The sequence below is a fragment of the Leopardus geoffroyi genome, chromosome C1, assembly GCF_018350155.1.
Source record: "Leopardus geoffroyi isolate Oge1 chromosome C1, O.geoffroyi_Oge1_pat1.0, whole genome shotgun sequence".
NCBI classification, from domain to species: Eukaryota; Metazoa; Chordata; class Mammalia; order Carnivora; family Felidae; genus Leopardus; species Leopardus geoffroyi.
Window position 1 is genome coordinate 27,114,851 of NC_059328.1, and position 18,753 is coordinate 27,133,603.

At 35.5% G+C, this 18,753-nt stretch overlaps 1 protein-coding gene across 8 annotated transcripts in view; it reads left to right on the top strand.

Moving 5' to 3' along the window:
* The window catches only part of ZMYM4 (zinc finger MYM-type containing 4), a 148,926-nt gene that overhangs the window by 74,031 nt on the left and 56,142 nt on the right, over positions 1-18,753 (top strand). For 5 of the 8 annotated variants that reach the window (XM_045476661.1, XM_045476662.1, XM_045476660.1 and 2 more), the window contains 3 exons: positions 12,289-12,813; positions 14,537-14,598; positions 14,951-15,121. The exons of 2 other annotated variants lie outside the window; for them this stretch is intronic. In XM_045476661.1, the coding sequence (XP_045332617.1) occupies positions 12,289-12,813; positions 14,537-14,598; positions 14,951-15,121 (758 nt within the window). Of the gene's footprint in view, positions 1-12,288; positions 12,814-12,987; positions 13,146-14,536; positions 14,599-14,950; positions 15,122-18,753 lie in introns of those variants that run through there. One more of the 8 variants, XM_045476665.1, reaches the window with a different exon arrangement.

Below are 18,753 nucleotides of genomic sequence, written 5' to 3' on the forward strand. Positions count from 1 at the left end.
GTTAGTACAAGTCGTCCAACTCTGTTCCTAAAAATTGTTTTGTCTGTATAAGTCCTTTGCATTTACGTATATATATTTTAGATTTACATGTAAATTTATACAAATAAGCTACTGGGACTTTGATTGGAATTGCATATTCTATAGATTAATTTGGGGGAGAATTGATATCTTAAATATATTGAATCATACCTACAAGCATGGTTTATTTCTTTTTTTTAGGTCTTCTTTAAATCTCTAATTTCTAAATTATTACTAAATTTCTAAATCTCTTGTAGTTCCTAGTTTATAGAGTTTGCACATATTTTATAAAATTTAGCATACATATATATATATATATTTTTTTTTTTTTCTTTCCAATATTTTGTCTGGATTTTTTGTTCGTGGATAAATTGATGGACGATTTCCCCCCATAGAGATAGCCAATTATTCCTTCCCAGGTCAGTGAATAATCATGCTTTCTTTACTTACTTGAAATGTAGTATCCCTTATTTCTATTTTTTATTACCTTATAATTAGAAAATTGTTTTTTTCAGTCTCCATATGTTCTTTACTATCTTTGTAGATATCTTCCCTCAGATTGAGGATTTTCTCTTGTTTGCTGAAAGATTTTTTTCATGCATGAATATTAAATTTTGTCAAATTATTTTTCTTCATTATTGAGATAGTCCTGTGTTTTCCTTTATTGTGTTATGTGGTAAATTCATTTTTGAATATTCAACCCATCTTATATTCATGGGATAAATCCTACTTTGTCATGACTTATTATTTGTTTTTTATATTTTTATTCAGTTTGCTAGTATTTTAAGTATGCTAATACTTTAAGCACCTATGTTTATGAAGGATATTGGTGTAAAGTTGTCTTTTGTTGTATCTTTCTCTGGTTCTGGTGGCAGAGTAATACTGGCCTCAGAAAATTGGTTAAGAAATATTCCTTTCTCCTATATTTGCTGAAAGAATACATATAAGATGGGTGTTATTTCCTTAAATATTTTATTTAATTTACTAGCAAGTCATCTGGTCCTGGTGCGTTCAGATTTTCTTTATCTTTTGTGTCTGGTTTGGTAATTTGCACCTTTCAAGGCATTTCCTTTAAGTCAGCACAGTTGAATAGAATTTTTGCGTGATGATGGAAATGCTTTGTATGTATACTATTAAAATATAGTAGCCACTAGGTAGCTACCCTTGGCAGTTGAGCACTTGAAATGTAACAAGTGCTGAACTGAAGTTTTCATTTTGATTAATTTAAATAGACATAGGTGACTGGTGGCTTCCCATGTTGGACATTGAAGGTCTAAGCCGTCAAATTTATTTCTATAAACTTCTTAATAATTTTTAAGTGTACTGTCATAAAGTTGTTCATAGCATTTTAAAATTTATTGTTAATGTTTATATTTTCTCACTTTGTATTTAATTTCTATGAAGTCTTTACTGCTATACCTTTCATTCCTGATATTATTAATTTTGTATTCTGTCTCTCAACTTCTTCATATAAATTTTTTAAAAAATACTTTAACTGAAATATACATAAACCTAAATTTACTACCTGAGCCATATTTAAGTGTACAATTCAGTAACATTAAGTAAGCTGGCATTGCTGTGCAACCAATCTCTGTAACGCTTCCCATCTTGCAAAACTGAAACTCTATACCTGTTAAATAATAATTCCCCATTCCTTCTCCCTCTAGCTGTGTCATCCACCCTTCTTCTTTCTGCCTCTATGAATTTGACTACTCTGGGTACCTCATATAAGTGGAATCATACTGGTATTTTTTGTGACTAACTTATTTCACATAACATAATGTTGTAGCCTGTGCCAGAATTTGCTTTCTTTGCAAATAGTAGGATTGGTGTATCTTGTGTTTAATGATCTCATAAGAATAACAAGTGAAATTATTATAATTTTACTGATGCCATTGAGGGGAAAAAAGTGCAGCTTACTCTGTTTCTACAGTTTTATAGCCCTTAAAATGATTTCCTTTAGCATTGCAATTCTTTCTAGTTATAAGGGGTAGGATAAATTAGATTCAGGCTTGAACAGATCCTTGTTTATCTGAATAGAAAGAGATATCAGCTATATCTGGTGAGGCAAGATGGGAGAGAAGATGAAAATTAAAGGTTTCACTTTATAAATAATACAACCATGTTACAGAGATTTTAGAATTGGAAGGATAGAAGATTTGAAAGTGTAGATTGGGACAGATTTGGGACTGTTTCCTTGTATCTCTGTGGCATTGTGCTTCTGGAACTATTGGCATAAGTTACTTCCACTTTTATTATTTTGTTAAAATTTCATTTTATTTTGCTTATGAAAATAATATGCCCTGAAATATTATAAAAATATGTAAATGTTTTATTTCATTAAAGTGTATGATATTCTGTTATAGTGATATGTTTCAACTTTAATAGACCCTGGACAGTTTTTAGGTACATGCCAAATGTATCAATTTATGGATTTCGCTGTTCTTCTTGATCATTACTTTTAGAGTAGTATAAATACCAGTGAACCTTCAAAAAAGTAAAGTCTGTTGTCTTTAGTTGTCCTCATAGTGAAGAACAAATGGTTGTTTTATAACAAACGGTTGTTATCTGTTCTTTAAAATCACATTTTTTTTTAGTCTTAATAGTGTTCAAATGGATTATTGAAATTGTAACTTATTTCTATCAGAGGTATTTCAAATGTCAACATTTGTTGGTCACCTTTTAGTAATAAAATCTATTAGTTATAAAATCAAATTGTTGTGAATATTCCACTGGTTTCAAGCTATTTTTTTTTTCCTATGGGAACAAATAAAAGCAAAAATTAGTGAAAGTAAGTCCTGTGACTATCACCTATGAATCTCATCTCTCTTTATTGAATGTGTAGAGGTTACAATGGCATACTTGAATAGTTCTACAATAACAACACATATTTGAATGAAAATAAGAGAGCTGTAGTCTGTAGTCGTGACTTCCTGAGGAAGCTCATTCATCTTTGTTAGTACTTACCATGGATCATTGATGATTGACCTGACTTAAGTAAATGGTTCATCTCTGGTATGGTAGGGCATTCAGTGGTTTGTCTTTGTTGGTAGAACATTCAGGGGGATTTTGTGAAGAAATTCAACCATCTGATAAGAAGTTAGACTTGATGAATCTGAAGATTGCTTTCAGCCTCTGGGTGTGGTGATTTATGCCTGGTTCATAAAAAACTAGAGCCTATTACTCAAGGTGTGGTCTGTGGATCAGCAATATTAGCATCACCTGGGAGTATGTTAGAAATCAGATTCTAGCTGTCATCCTTTATCTGCAGAACCAGAATCTTTGGGGGTGGTGTGGAACTCAGGTATCTGTTTCCAACAAGCTCACCAAGAGATTCTGATGGCCGGTAATCATTGAGAAAGCATTGCTTTAGTTCAGTGATCCTCAAGAATTATTGTGTATCAGAAGCAAAATTATCTAGGGGTTTTTGTTTTTGTTTTAAAAATTTTAAAAGTGAGGTAAAATTGACATACAGCATTGCAAATTTTTTTAGATGTACAACATAATGATTTGCTGTATGTATGTATTGCAGAATGATTACTACAATTAGTTTCGTTAATACCCATCACCACTTATTCACTGTAACTTTGAAACACTGATAGAAATATATTTTACATAGAGATCTATGTGTGTACAGACATTTTTTTTTTAATTTTTTTTTTTTAACCTTTATTTATTTTTGAGACAGAGAGAGACAGAGCACGAATGGGGGAGGGTCAGAGAGAGGGAGACACAGAATCCGAAAAAGGCTCCAGGCTCTGAGCTGTCAGCACAGAGCCCGACGCGGGGCTTGAAATCACGGACCGCGAGATCATGACCTGAGCCGAAGTCAGCTGCTTAACCGACTGAGCCACCCAGGCACCCCTGTACAGACATTTTTTATAGCATTGCTTATTGTTACTCTGACTAATGCACTTTGCTTTCTAGTATAGTTTTTTTTTTTTTTTTTTTTTTTAAGTAATCTCCACATCAAACACAGGGCTCAAACTCATGACCCTGGGATCAAGATTCGCATTCTCTACCGACTAAGCCAGCCAGGTGCCCTTTCTACTCTGTCTTGTTAAAAAACAATTTCCTGGCCCTGGCTCACTAATGGGTGATACCTGCAGTTTGAAAGAACACTGGATTGTTGTATTCTAATTATTATCCCATTTCCATGAAAAGTTTTCTGTTGGTTACTGGCCTGTTAATAGCAAAGATTCCTTTTCATCTTAGGATCATAAATACAAATTATCATTCTTTCTATTACTGTAAGTGTGTCCTGATGAGAATCGGGGTCTGTCAATAAAGGCAGAAGCTAGAATGGCTGTTGAAAAGCATCTACTAGTTTAAGACAAAGCCACATAAGTTCAGCTGTTGATGAATTGTATGTTTACCAAGAGTCCGTTGTTTCCAAACCTGTTTCTTTTAGTACTACTTGTCATTGTAATTGTATGATTTAAATTGTTTTTACACTAATGGAATTTACTCTGGAAAGTGAGTTGTTTCTTTCTTTTAAATTTTTTAAAATATTTATTTACTTATTTTGAGAGAGATAGAGAGAACGCTGAGTGGGGTAGGGGCTGAGAGTGAGAGAGAATCCCAATCTCTGTGTCAGCTTAGAGCCTAACATGGGACTTAGTCTTACTAACCATGAGACCATTGATGTGAGCCAAAATGAAGAGTTGGATGCTTAACTGACTGAGCCACCCATGCACTCCAAGTGACTTGTTTCTATGAACAATTTGAATGCTTTGGAAATACTTACTACGTAAATCCGTAAAAACATGGAGGTGCAGGTGTCTGTATTTTGTCATTCCACTTTAAAGAAACCACAGTTGCAGTCATGGAGTTTACATTATGGGTGTAATTTGTTCAAGAAAGAACTCAAATTAACATGCACATTCTGCAAGATTTGGTTGATCCTCAAATGGTTGGTCAGTATGCTTTTATATACCCCAAATAAAAATAAATGTGTAAGACATGTATGTTTCATTTGTTAATGATTCCTGGCTTTATTGGAGTTTTAACTATTCAACTGTATTCCTAATCTAGTTCGAAGAGGCTTTTATTATTCAGCAAATTGCATTTTATTGAATAACACTAAATCATCTTAGAAATATATCAGTGACAAAATTCTAATGTTGTAAGCTTTTATTTAAAATGAACCTCACTTAAAATGAACAAGATTACCTCATTTAAAAATTTTTTTTTTAATGTTTTATTTATTTTTGAGAGAGAGAGAGAGAGACAGAGACAGAGAGAGACAGAGTATGAGTGGGGGAGGGACAGAGAGAGAGGGAGACAGAATCCATGAAGCAGGCTCCAGGCTCTGAGCTGTCAGCACAGAGCCTGACGTGGGGCTCAAACCTGTGAACCACGAGATCATGACCTGAGCCAAAGTTGGACACTTAACCGACTGAGCCACCCAGGCACCCCATAGATTACCTCATTTTTATGCTTGTTATTACTTGGTTTTGCATTCTTCAGAGTTTATGTTTTCTTTTCTTTTTTGATTCTTTATTTTATATAAGAGAGAAAAGCAACTTCAGAATCGTTTGAGAACTAAGATTTCTAAAGTTAAAATTATAACTGATATTATTTAATATCTGAAAATTATGCTTTGATTAAAAACAAAAAAGTATGGGAGGAATCAAGTAATGTATTGGCAATGAGAGTAGCTAACAGCCCTTTCACAGTGTTCATTTATGTGTTTATTGGACTTCTTAGTTGATGTTTGTGCCTTGAAATGATCCTTCGGTATAGTATAGAAACATCAGTCTGCCTCTTAAAGCAAAGCCTAAGCAGGAAGACCTGGAGTAAAAGTTGACCTACCATGAAATTTGCTTTCATTGTCGAATACAAATACTGTACTTAAAACTGCTTAACATACCATTGTTCTCCGTTCACAAAATCTTACAACTTACTTGCATTTAACACATGTACTCCTTTCATTCTTGTACTGAGGAAGTTTATTTATGTACTGACCACATCCACTGTTGCACATAGATTTTCCTTTTAAACTCCTTAGTTGTTCCCTCTTTGTTGGATCATTCTCATAAGCAGACTACAAGCTGCAATATTCTCCATCATAAAAACAAGCAAAAAAACACCTCACCAAAAAGTAAAACAATGAGGAAAACAAAACAAAAATAGCAAGTCGGAAAAAGACCTCACTGCAGATTTTAACCCTGTTTCTGCTCATTTTCTTTAATTTAGAGCAAAACTCTTACGGAGAGTTGTCTGTAGTTAAGGTTCCTCAGTTCTGTCTTTTGGGATCACCCCACTCCAGCTTGTACACTCATTTGTTCACTGATAATACTCTTGTCAAGTTAGAAGATCATTTCAGCTTCGCAAATGTTACTGATCCTTCTCAGTCTTCATCTTCTGTGTCAGCTCAGCAGTGTTTGTTTTGGTTGGTCAGTCTATCCTTGCTGAAATTCTTCCTTTACATAGCTTGTTTGACATCAGTCACCTGGTTTTCCTCTTGCCTCATTGGCTGTTGTATCTTAGTCTCTTTTCCTTATTCCTTCCTTTCTATCAGATTTCCAAATGGTGCAGAGGACTCTTTAGCTCTCTTCCATCAGTAGTAAATAAATTTGCTAGGTGATCTCATCTTGTCGCATTAATTTTAAGTGCCATCTCTTCATTGACTCCCCAATATGTATGTCATTGCTTGGCAAGAGTCTCCTTTTTAATTCCTCTTTATTAATATATCTAATTGCCATCTTATTATCTCCAGTTGAAGATGTAATAAAGTTCTCAAAATTAACAGGCCCAAAACCAAGTTACCTCTTTCCTGTCTGCTCCTGTCTTAGTGTTCCCATCTCAAGCAATGATACCCTGTTGTATTATCCTTTGCTTCTTTCATATCCAGCTTCTTATATATCAGGGAATGCCTCTAAACCCAAATCAGACTGTTTCTCCTTTACATCCACCATTACTATTCTGGCCTTAGCCACCAATGTTTCCTTGGATTATTGCAATAATCTCCTCTAATTGTTCTTCCCACTTCCATTCCATTCTTCATTCCCTTAACATTAAAAATTTTATGTTTTATTTTATATTTGAGAGAGCAAGAAAATGGGGGAGGGGCAGAGAGAGATGGGAGACAGAATCTGCAGCAGGCTCCATGCTCCATGCTCCGAGCTGTCAGCACAGAGCCCGATGGAGAGCTTGAACTCAGGAGCAACGAGATCAAGAACTGAGCCATAGTTTGACGCTTAACTGACTGTGAGCCACTTAGGCGTCACATTCCCTGTAACATTTAACAGTCTTAAAGGAGTCCTATAGAAGCTAGGGTGATCCTTGTAAAATATAAATCATGTTAATCCTCATCAGGATCTTTTAATGACTTCCTTTCACACTTAAATATATTGCATTTTTCCCTATGGTCTGCAAATTTGTAATAGACCTATTCTCTGGCTTTTTCTCTTTTCTCATTTTTTAGCACTCTTCCTCTCACTCATTCAGGTCCAGTCATTTGTCCTTCCTTTTCCTCACATATGCTAATCCTGTTCACAGTGTGTAACAGCCAGGAGTCTTCCATGAGAAATTGGTACTTTCAAGTGTTTCACTAGCTACTGGGATCCCCAGTAAATGCAGTGTCCTGCTTTGTTTTGTAGATCTAGGCTTTGAGAAACAGGAGCTATTTCTTTTGTTTGATTAAATGGGCCTCAAGGATGAGAATTCTTGTCTGGTTGATTATTTATCTGTTAAAAAAATTGTTTTTAATGTTTCTTATTTTTGAGAGAGAGAGCACAAGTAAGAGAGGGGCAGAGAGAGAGGGAGACACAGAATCTGAAGCAGGCTCCAGGCTCTGAGCTGTCAGCACAGAGCCCGACGTGGAGTCAAACTCATGGGCTGAGAGATCATGAGCTGAGCCAAAGTCGGAGGTTTAATCAACTGAGCCACCCAGGCACCCTGTTAATTATGTATCTTAATGTAACTAGTACTTACATTAAGATTTGTTCAGCCTGTATATTTCTTGTGGGTAACAAGCAAAATTTCATTTAAAAAATCTTTTAAGTTTATTTTTGAGAGAGAGCGAGTGAGGGAGGGGCAAAGAGAGAAAGGAGAGAAAGAGAATCCCAAGCAGACTCCACACTGACAGCGTGGAGCCTGATGCAGGGCTAAAACTCATGAACTGCTGCATCATGACCTGAGCTGAAATCAAGAGTTAGACATTTACCCAGACGCTTGAGCAACTGAGCCACCTAGGCACCCCACTAGCAAAATTTCAAATTCAAATTAGATGCTTTGTTAGAAATTGCCATCTCTGAAAAAGCTTTAAATCTCAAGTGCATTTTCAAATAAGGATAAAAAATTTGTTTTCAATAAACAATAGATACATGTGCTTCAAAACTCAAAATATATAAAAAATATGCTTTGAAAAGTTGTGTTTCTGTCTTCTAGCTACCCAGTTATGATTTTCATAGAAGATCAATGGAAGATATTTTTTATACTCATAAATTTTAAAAAATACATTAGTGATAGCCTATGTATTTATTCTTTGTCATTTAGGTATTTTAACTTAATTAACCTTGGAAATTCATATAAAGCTACCTCATTCTTTTTTTATAACTGCATAATGCTCTGTTGTAGGTATGTACTATAATTTAGTCTCACTGATGAATAGAGAGGCTGTTTCCAGACTTTGCTGCTGTAACTGTTCTTTTTTCATAGTTCCCTTGCAAGATTTAGAACTAATAAAATGCTGTATATTAACTATGGTCGAATTAAAAAATAAAAAGAATATTATATCTCTAGAATAAAATCTTAGAAGTTGAAATGCTGGCTCAAGAGGTATGTGTATTTAAAGTATCATAAATATCACCGTCTATTCTTTATTAGAGTTGTACCAGTTTATATTCCTACCAGTAGTATTTGACTGTAGCAGTTGGCGAACTTTTCTTCTTTCAAGGGCTAGAGTAAATATTTTAGGCTTTGCAGCTCACATATGGTCCATGTTACAAGTTTTTTTTTTTTTTTTTTTTTGTATATATGTTTTGGCCTTGGGCCATAGTTCTGGCAGCTTTGGCTGTCAGGCTGTTATCAAAACCTTTTGTCCTTACCAACCTGCTTGTGAACATGGTATCTCACTGCATTATTAATTTTCATTTCACTTATGAGCAAAGTTCATCCTTCATGTGTCCTTTCCTGGAATGTTTGTTCAAATCCTTTTCTTTTGTACATGTATTTGGTTGTTTGTATTTTTATTGAGGCATACGAATCTTATCTGTATCCAAAATGACCCTTTGTGATATCAAATACAATAAAATCTTTTTAGCTGGTTAATCTTTAATCTCTGGTTTGGTTTGTGTCTTCTCTGTAGCAGTTTTTGGGTCACATTTGACCTGTTATTGTTTTACTCAATAAATTAGTCTTTTATTCTAGATTTTGTGTCATTTTTAGAAAGGCTTTTCCCCACTTTATTAAGACTTAAAAATAATTTTTCCATATTTTTTATATTAGTGTTTTATTTTTTATGTTTAAACTTTGAAAACATCTGGAAATTATTTTTTTTTTTAATTTTTTTTTTCAACGTTTATTTATTTTTGGGACAGAGAGAGACAGAGCATGAACGGGGGAGGGGCAGAGAGAGAGGGAGACACAGAATCGGAAACAGGCTCCAGGCTCTGAGCCATCAGCCCAGAGCCTGACGCGGGGCTCGAACTCACGGACCGCGAGATCGTGACCTGGCTGAAGTCGGACGCTTAACCGACTGCGCCACCCAGGCGCCCCTGGAAATTATTTTGATAGGAGTTAAGGATCTACTTTTTCCAAGTGGCTAGCCTTTTCTCTCAATAACATATCCTGAATTTAAATGCAGAGGTTTTGAAAATTGCTTGCAATATTACTTTTTAGTGTTTACTTCTCATATACTGTAAAATTTAGATTAAGCTGCTGACCACATGAAAGGCGTATTCATTCATGAAACAGTTACTGAGCATGTGCTGTATGGCCTGGTACTAAGGATGAAGTATTGTGTAGAGAAGACTCTATCCCTGGCCTTTAGTTGCTTACAGTCTGGTAGATTTATCACACCATATGCATGTGTGTGTGCAACACCCTACACTTCTTTATTTATATTTTCTCCTTAACTTTCTATTACTGTAAGAATTTTCAAGTACATAGAACAATTGAAGGAATAGTATATTGAATATCTATAATGTAGTGCATGCTCTCTGATTCCTCCCTGCTGCTCTCTCTGTGTTATATATATACTATGTGAATGTAAGCTGTAGACATTCCTAAGATTTTAGCACCTATTGTTTGATTATTATTTAATTAAGTAAATGATGATTTTCTTGTTTTATTATTCTGTTTGTCTTCCTAGTTCTTGAGGAGGGGGAACCATAGCTATCTTTTTAATCATTTTATCCCTTGAACTTATCACAATACTTAACCACAGAGTGGTTTCCTAATAAATACATGCTGAATGAATGAGTACTTTAGGCAGTAGGAAGCTGTGGAAAGATTTCAAGGGATATAATATGGAATGATTTATGGTTTAGAAAGATAATCTAGTGTCTTTCTGGAGGGGGGCAACTTGAGGAATGCTTTTATTTAGACTTTGTGTCACTTAGGATTTGATTATAAGTAATCCAACTCAAACAAACTTAAACAAAAAAAGGAATTTATCCTGGATCATGGAATCCAGGGAATGACTTGAAGAACCAACCAGTCTCACAAACAGTTGATCTGGGCTTCAGGAACAAATAAAAACAAGGCTGTTGGTACCACCAATATTTTTAGTCTTTGCTTCATTCTGTGTTTTTATTAGGTTCAGTTTGCCTGCTCATGGATCAATTAAATGTGGTTTAGGGGTAGGGTTTGTAAGAATATGATTGCTTCCTAGATGTCCATGTAGATTTAATTAGTACAGTGTTCACAGTAAGAGATGTGGAGTGTTAGAGTGGTGCCTTGTGGAGGAGATGGATTCGAGAGATATTAAGTAGGACAGTTTACAGAATTTGTCCAGAGGGAAAGAGAATTGGACTGATTTCTCTTTTCATGAGCAAACTGCTGGCTTGCTGATGCTGTTAATCAGGTGACGGAAATACAAGAAGAGTATGCTTGGAATGGGAACATGATGAACTTGGTTTTAAAAGTACTAAGTTGGAGATCCCTAGGGACTTATAGGAGCTTGTTGAATATGGAGATCTGAATCTTGGAAGAAAGTGCTTAGGAAATTCACAGCAATGGTGAAAGCTATGGTGGTGAGTAAAATAGTCTGAGTGTATAAAATAAGAGAATTGGAATATTGAGAGCATAAACAGAGGAAGAGGAATATGAAATAAATTAATAGACTAATTAGAAAGGTAGGAAGAAGTATAGTGTCAAAGAAACCAAAGGCCTTTTATTCAGGACATATATGCCACATAGGGATTGAAAAAAATCAATTGGATTTGACCATTAGGAAATTCTTGATGATCTTAATGAGAGCAGTTCCAATGAGAAGTTGGGACCCAGGTTGCATTAAGTTTGGAGGATTAATAACTGGGAGATGAAGTAGAAATAAACCAATGTAGACTTTTTTTCTAGAGGTTTGACTGTTAAGGGAAGGTGAAATGAGAGCTGGGAGGTTTTTTAAATTTTATTTTGGAATGGAAGAGATGTGAGCATTGTAGTTTCAAACGGTAAATAGTTTTTAAATTTTTTCTGGCTTGGATACATTTTATTCTTTATGTTTAAATATTTAGCATTGTAAACATTAACTGCTGTGTTTATTAGAGTTAGTACAGAGATAGTGAGACTTTAAGAGCAGAGACCTGTGTTCTAATCTCAGTTCCCCAGAATAATCACTGTAGTAATTAAATGAAGTTTTCTATTCTCTTCTGTTTGTTAGTCACTGTGTTAATAGGCCTTTTATACATAGTATCATTAATCCTCACCACAAATTAATCTCTAAGGTGAGTATTACACTGTTTTACAAATAAAGAAACCTGAGAGTTTACCTTTCAGGATCACATAGATTTTTAGCGATCATACTATGATTCCAGCACAGATATGTCTGTTTCTGAAGTTGGTACTCTTTTTTTTCTGCATCACATTGCCTCCTTTCTAACCTCAAATAGCTTCTCAAGTTGTAGATCCCTATTTCCTTATCTGTCACATTAGGATAGTCCTATCACACCTATATCAAATTGCTCATTGAATGCTGTGGTATTATTATCTATATTTTGTTTGAAAAGAGAAATTATATATTTGGTTAAATACCAGACAGACCTTATAAATGTGGTCATCTTTAGCACTATCGTTTGTCTAAACAGTATTTTACTTTTTAAGGTGGTGGTATCATGGATACAGAAATGTCTGAAGATATAGACCACAACTTAACTCCTACCCTTGACAGCATGTCTTATGGAATGCCGAATCAAACAGGATCTGAAAATTCATTGCTGGATGAAGATGATTATTTTTTGAACTCTGGGGATCTTGCAGGAATTCCAGTCGTTGGTAGTGACAATGAGGATGAACAGGATTTTAGTTCAAAGGACAATCTTGTTTCTTCAATTCATACTGATGATAGCTTGGAAGTAGAGAGAAGAGTCACACAGCATGAATCAGACAATGAAAATGAAATACAGATTCAAAATAAATTAAAAAAAGACTTTCCTAAACAGTTTGATCAGGTTTCTGTCTTTAAATCAATACGGAAAGATTTTAGTCTAGTAAGAGAAAACAGCAAAGAGACATTTTCTGGAAAGGAGAAAAATAGAGACCTAACTTATCATGAACGTGAAAAACGATTGGATAAACCCCATAAAGAGTTGGATTCAAGGTTGAAAAGCAGTTTTTTTGATAAAGCAGGTAATAATTGTTGGAATAGAGCCACAAAACACAATAAATAACTACGTACTGATAATAATATAGCTTTTATTAGTTCTGATTCTAAACAAAATATGAACAGTTAAATTCCTTGTAAGCTTGTCATTTTTCTTTTATCCTTGTTCTTTGCAGAGTGACTGAATTTCTCCCAGTAACTTTTGGTAATGGTAAAAATGATTGAAAAATAGTTCTAAACCTCATTTCTCCCTCCCCTGGTTGCAATATTTTGATGAGAAGGCAAGATACTCAAGTCACCTGTTCATTTTCTTTGGTTGAACATTGGAACCTCAAGTTGGATTTAACTTCTTTGTGCTGTAAGCACTAATTCAAACTGCTGTCCCACCAATTAGTCCAAATTAGGGAGGGTTTTTCTATTTGATAACATTTCTCTTTTATGTTCTAGAGGTTTCTTGAGGCCCTTCTTGAGCCTCTTTGCCCAGAGTACCCTATACTTTAGCTTCAGTTCCATTCTTGAATATGTCACATATTTTCTTGTTTCTTTGCCTTCTTTTACCTCTGCTGTTCCGTTTGTCTGCATGTCCTTTTCTTTCTTTGTATATATGCCTATAAAGTACTTCTTATCCAACAATGCCTAACACATAAACCTCTTCTACTCTGTAGTCATCTCTAACCTCTCAACCTGAAGAATGAATTGTTTCCTTCTCTATATTTACATAACATTTTGTTCATACCTCATTATTTATAGTACTTATAATACTTATTATACTTCTATATTTGTTTTGTTGTACCTACCAGTGTAGTTTATTGAGGGCCAGATTGTATCATATTCATCTTTGCATTCTTAGGGCCTAACTTGGTGCAGTGAAAATTGTAATATTTCAATAAATGCTCAATAGATGTGAAGGAAAGCAAGGTGCCATATATCAACCCTTACATTTCTTCTGTCAATGCTGGAAAAATATAGTAGAAAGACTAGGTCAGTATTATTAAAAAGAGCAATTAATTTACATATCCATTATGTACCAGGCTGAACAGGGTATACTATATTTTTAAATATATATTATTAAATTTATATTTTTGATATCTCTATGGGGGATAAATTATGAGGGCATTTATGCCCAAGGAGCATAATGTCTAATAGTAGAAGGGAAAAGTCAAGTAGTAGAAGTATCAATGACCAGTTAAATAGTGTAAGATTTAATTTATAATTAAATACAGTGGTAGAAGAATTTGTCATAGGCCATACAAGAAGATTTCTTTCAGGTAACTGAAACAGTGTATTTTAGGTATTCTTAGAAAAGAGCTGCTTTTTAACTCAGTGGCCAGGGAAGGTTTATAGAGGAGAGGTGAATTTTGAACTGAGCAGAATCAGAAGTCTGTATAGAGATAGATAGATAGATAGATAGATAGATAGATGGATGGATGGATAGAGGGGTCTTGGAATGATATAAGCAGAAATGGGGAGGAACAAACACAAGTAATTTGCAGAGTATAGTGAATAAGGTAACCACATTATTTAGGTTTGAGCAAGGAAATGTGTAAGGTGAGGCTAAAAGGAAAGTGGGGCTAGACTTTTGTTTGAGTGAAACTATCTTTTGGGTATTTTTGGGGACCCATTTCACTCTAATAAGCATCTTTATTTGACAAGAGAGGTGATTATCGAATGATAGCTTTTTAGGTCACTCTTTATAAGATTTGTTATTCATATACATGTGTTTGTTTTGTTTTTTTTTTCTTTCAATAGCTAATCAAGTTGAAGAAACATTACATACCCATTTACCACAAACCCCAGAAACAAACTTTAGGGTAAGTTTTCAGTGTGTATGCAGACTGCTGTAACTGTGGCAAGTGTCAAAGTTTTCTCTGTGTCATTTTCTAAACTGTAACTATATGTGTTAGGTAGAGCACGGATTGTTTTTTTAATTTGCTTTATTATTTGGTAAGGACATCTTTGAAGATGTCCTGAGAAGCCTCAGCTCTTAGTTTCTTTATTTGTATTTGATATTTAGACATAGACCAATTTACTTTTAGGCATAGGGACTCTAATGCATATCCATAGAGTTCTTCATTTCCAGTGAGCTTATCTTTGGGTGTTAACACCTGAAGAGGAGTAATCTTTAAATTTGAATATTTATTAATACTTTATATTGTGTTTTAGGATTCCAGCTATCCATTTGCCAATAAAGAATCCATTGGTTCGGAACTGGGGAATTCCTTTGCATCAAATATTAGAATTAAAGAAGAACCTTTGGATGATGAGTATGACAAAGCAATGGCACCACAGCAGGGACTACTAGACAAAATTAAAGATGAACCTGACAATGCTCAAGTAAACATTTCACCTTTACTTTCCCCCCCTTCTTTTCTGTTCCACACGTGAATTCTTCATTTGAGAGAGGAAATTCTTGATTAAGAAGTGAAGTAGTTTGTTGACAGTGTGAGAGGAGACTTCATGAAGGTTAAGGCAATTTGAATTATCTTCTGAGAGTAATGCTAAGGAATCAAGAGTTACATGAAACTTCTCCTGAGTAGTAATTTAGGATTTTAATCCTCTTTGTTCCTTAATGTCACTGTTCTATGATTTTTACAATTTCAGTGCAGGATTAGGGAAGGGGAGTCTTCAAGGATTTGAGATTGATGCAGCAGACATGGCTGAAGGTTTATGGTTTTTATGAGTTTATGTTGTGATTGAGTTTATACAAGGTAGTAAGCCTTGCACAATTACTGATAATGAAGTACACACCATGTGTGGATTTAAGTTTCTTGGGGGAGGAAGTAATGGACAGGTTATCTTTGAAAGGGTTAATTGATTGAAGAACTAGTTCATTTGATCAATGGGTAGAAGGTAAAGGAGGCTTTGATGGGTGAAATGGGATTCCAAATTTGAGATCTATAATTAATAGGGAGGACCCAGCTCTGCTATTGAAGATTGCTCTGGAGGAAAAATTTACAGAGATCCTGTAACTGAAGTTCTGAAATCAGTGAAGATACCTATACAGTTAATGACATTACAGTAGTTGGGATGTAAGAAAAAAGTTATGTGCTGTAATAATTTTGGAGTGTACAAAGGGAACTGAGGGATGAATACACAAAATCAATTATTTGAGGGTGGTCTATGTTTTATACAAAGGGCATGAATTCAGAGGCTGAGAAGTAAAGATAGCATGAATTAGCTATTTCTCGACATGATAGTTGATCTAAAGACAGGTTCCCTTTCCATATGTTTCTATTATTTTGGGGAGCTGAATGTGTGAGACTTCTGTGGAAGAGATTTTTTTATTCACATGTCTCTGAGCACGGTTTCCCAACTTTGGCACTATTGACATTTTGGTCCAGATAATTCTTTGTTGTGAGGGGCTGTCCTATGCAGTGTAGTACATTTGTTTAGCAACATCCTTGGCCTCCACCTTCTTGGTACCAATAGTATCTCTACCCTCCCAAGTGTCTGCAGACATTGCCATATGTCCCCTGGGGGGTGGGCAAAATTGTCTGCTGTTGAGAACCACTGTTTTACAATAAGATGTAAGAATAGATGTTTTGTATGTGTCACATTGATGTTCAGTTAATTTCTTGGTGCTCAGTGGAAGGTAGCAGTATAGAGTAGTGATGATAAAGCTGTAGGAACTGGATGGTTATGAGTGTGAAGGTAACAAAGAAGATGGCAGAGCAGGAATATGAAAATAGTTAAATACAAGGTAGATTGAAAGCATGTTAACAGAAGCAGGCAAAATGGAGATCTTGATATTGGTATTAGGGATAAAGAAATAATCTTGGTAACCTAGGGAAAGTTCATGCCTCAGAAGACTACAAACACATCCGTATACAGGGAAGATTTCCTGTCTCTTTACATGCCCCAGTGTGGACATGGGACATTCATAAGAAATCATAATCCTGGCAGGGATCCAAAAGCATTACTTTCTCTCTGTATATGACCCAGTAACACTTCCTTTAGGATGAAAAGGCAGTTATAGCAAAGACCAAATACCTTGAGGGAAAGGGAACATCAGGAAGGATAATTTATATTACTTTTTTGAAAGCAATCAGCAATTCCGGTGGTTGGGGGATACCAATAGGATGGAATTGTTATAAACAACTACATGTTTATACACTGTTGAAAGTGTAATATGTTATAAAATGCTGATTATGAAGTTTCATCATGATTTTGGGGAAGAAATTCCTCAAAAGTTCCAGCACTTGATTGATTGGACTCTTGAGAACAAAGCAGGAATGTGTATAGGTCCTGGGCGTACAGTCCAGAGACATTCTTTACCCTGACCCTACAACGGGGCAGTCCGAGCACGTGAGTAGATAAAGCTAGGTTTTTCAACGTTTATTTATTTTTGGGACAGAGAGAGACAGAGCATGAACGGGGGAGGGGCAGAGAGAGAGGGAGACACAGAATCGGAAACAGGCTCCAGGCTCTGAGCCATCAGCCCAGAGCCTGACGCGGGGCTCGAACTCACGGACCGCGAGATCGTGACCTGGCTGAAGTCGGACGCTTAACCGACTGCGCCACCCAGGCGCCCCAAAGCTAGGTTTTTCAAAACCAAACCAAACCAAACCAAACCAAACAAAATGTTTATTTATTATTAAGAGACAGAGACAGAGCATGAGCATGGGAGGGGCAGAGAGAGGAGGAGACACAGAATCTGAAGCAGGCTCCAGGCTCTGAGCTGTCAGCACAGAGCCCGACCTGGGGCTTGAACTCACAAACTGCGAGATCATGACCTGAGCCGAAGTCGGACACTTAACCGACTGAGCCACCCAGGTGCCCCGATAAAGTTAGGTTTTCTCTGAGAAATCCTTTCTATTGTATCAGCCACACCAATTCTGTAGGATCAGACCTTTTCATAATTCTTCTAGATATCCCTCTGGGCAACTTATGTTAGACACAGATACCTGGTCTTTCTTTTCTTTTCCCTCATCTTTCCTTCCTGTTCCCTTTCCCTTCCCCTTTCCCTCCCCACTTCCTCTCCTTCATTGCCCTCTTCCTTTAGGTATTTCTCTCCCGTGACCATTGGAAATCTGTATTCTTTGCTGTTCAGTACTGCCTAATGCTTTCACTCTTACATTTCCCATAGACTGGTGAAAGGAGTCCTAATATTATTTTAACAGTTTCTAAAACAGTACTATTAACCTAACTCTCTTAAAATACTGATAGGTTTTACAGTTGTGGTCAGGCTTTACTTTTGACTATCAGTTACCCGTAGTAACTTTTGTCATGATTTAATAAGATCATAGCTTTGGTTCATGGCACCTTATCAAAACCTCCTTTGGCTTTTCTCTTTGCTTAACTTGTAATTTTACTTTCAGCTCACTTCCTAATTCTCCTTTTTACACAATTCATTTTGGTCTTAATTTCTTTACTTTCCATACTTGCTCTACTTTCCAAATCACCTGGGGTGCTGAAATGTGTGTATATATATTTAAAGACTCAACCCATTTGTTCTTGATTATTTCATCAGTTAATGATTTTCTGGGGTCACCAGTTGTCATCCTCCTACCTCTGTTATCAGCATAATATCATTTGGTCTTGCAGTTTCATTTCTTTATTCAGATCCCTCGTGCATGTGACTATATTTTCTGTAGTGTTTTATAGGTACAGTGTACCTATACAGTGTGTAGTGTGTTGCCTCATCTTTCTGTATAAGAAGGCCATAGTAGGTGGTATTAACTCCATTTGTAGAGGAGAGAACTGAAGTTCATAAAGGTTGGAAGGAACCATTATGGGGCCATAATGAAGGTCATTTTATTATTATCCTAACAATCTTTATATAAATAAAAGTTGTTTAATGTTTAAAACTGCCTGGAGAAGGTTTTTAAAATAGAAAATTTAAAGAGCCAGAGACCCTATTTTTGCTTTTCCCCTTTTCAATTGGTTCTAAAAATTGGAAATTCAGTGAATACTACATTAACGTCATGATTTTTTTCTTTTCTTTTTCCTCTTATTAAAAGAGCTAA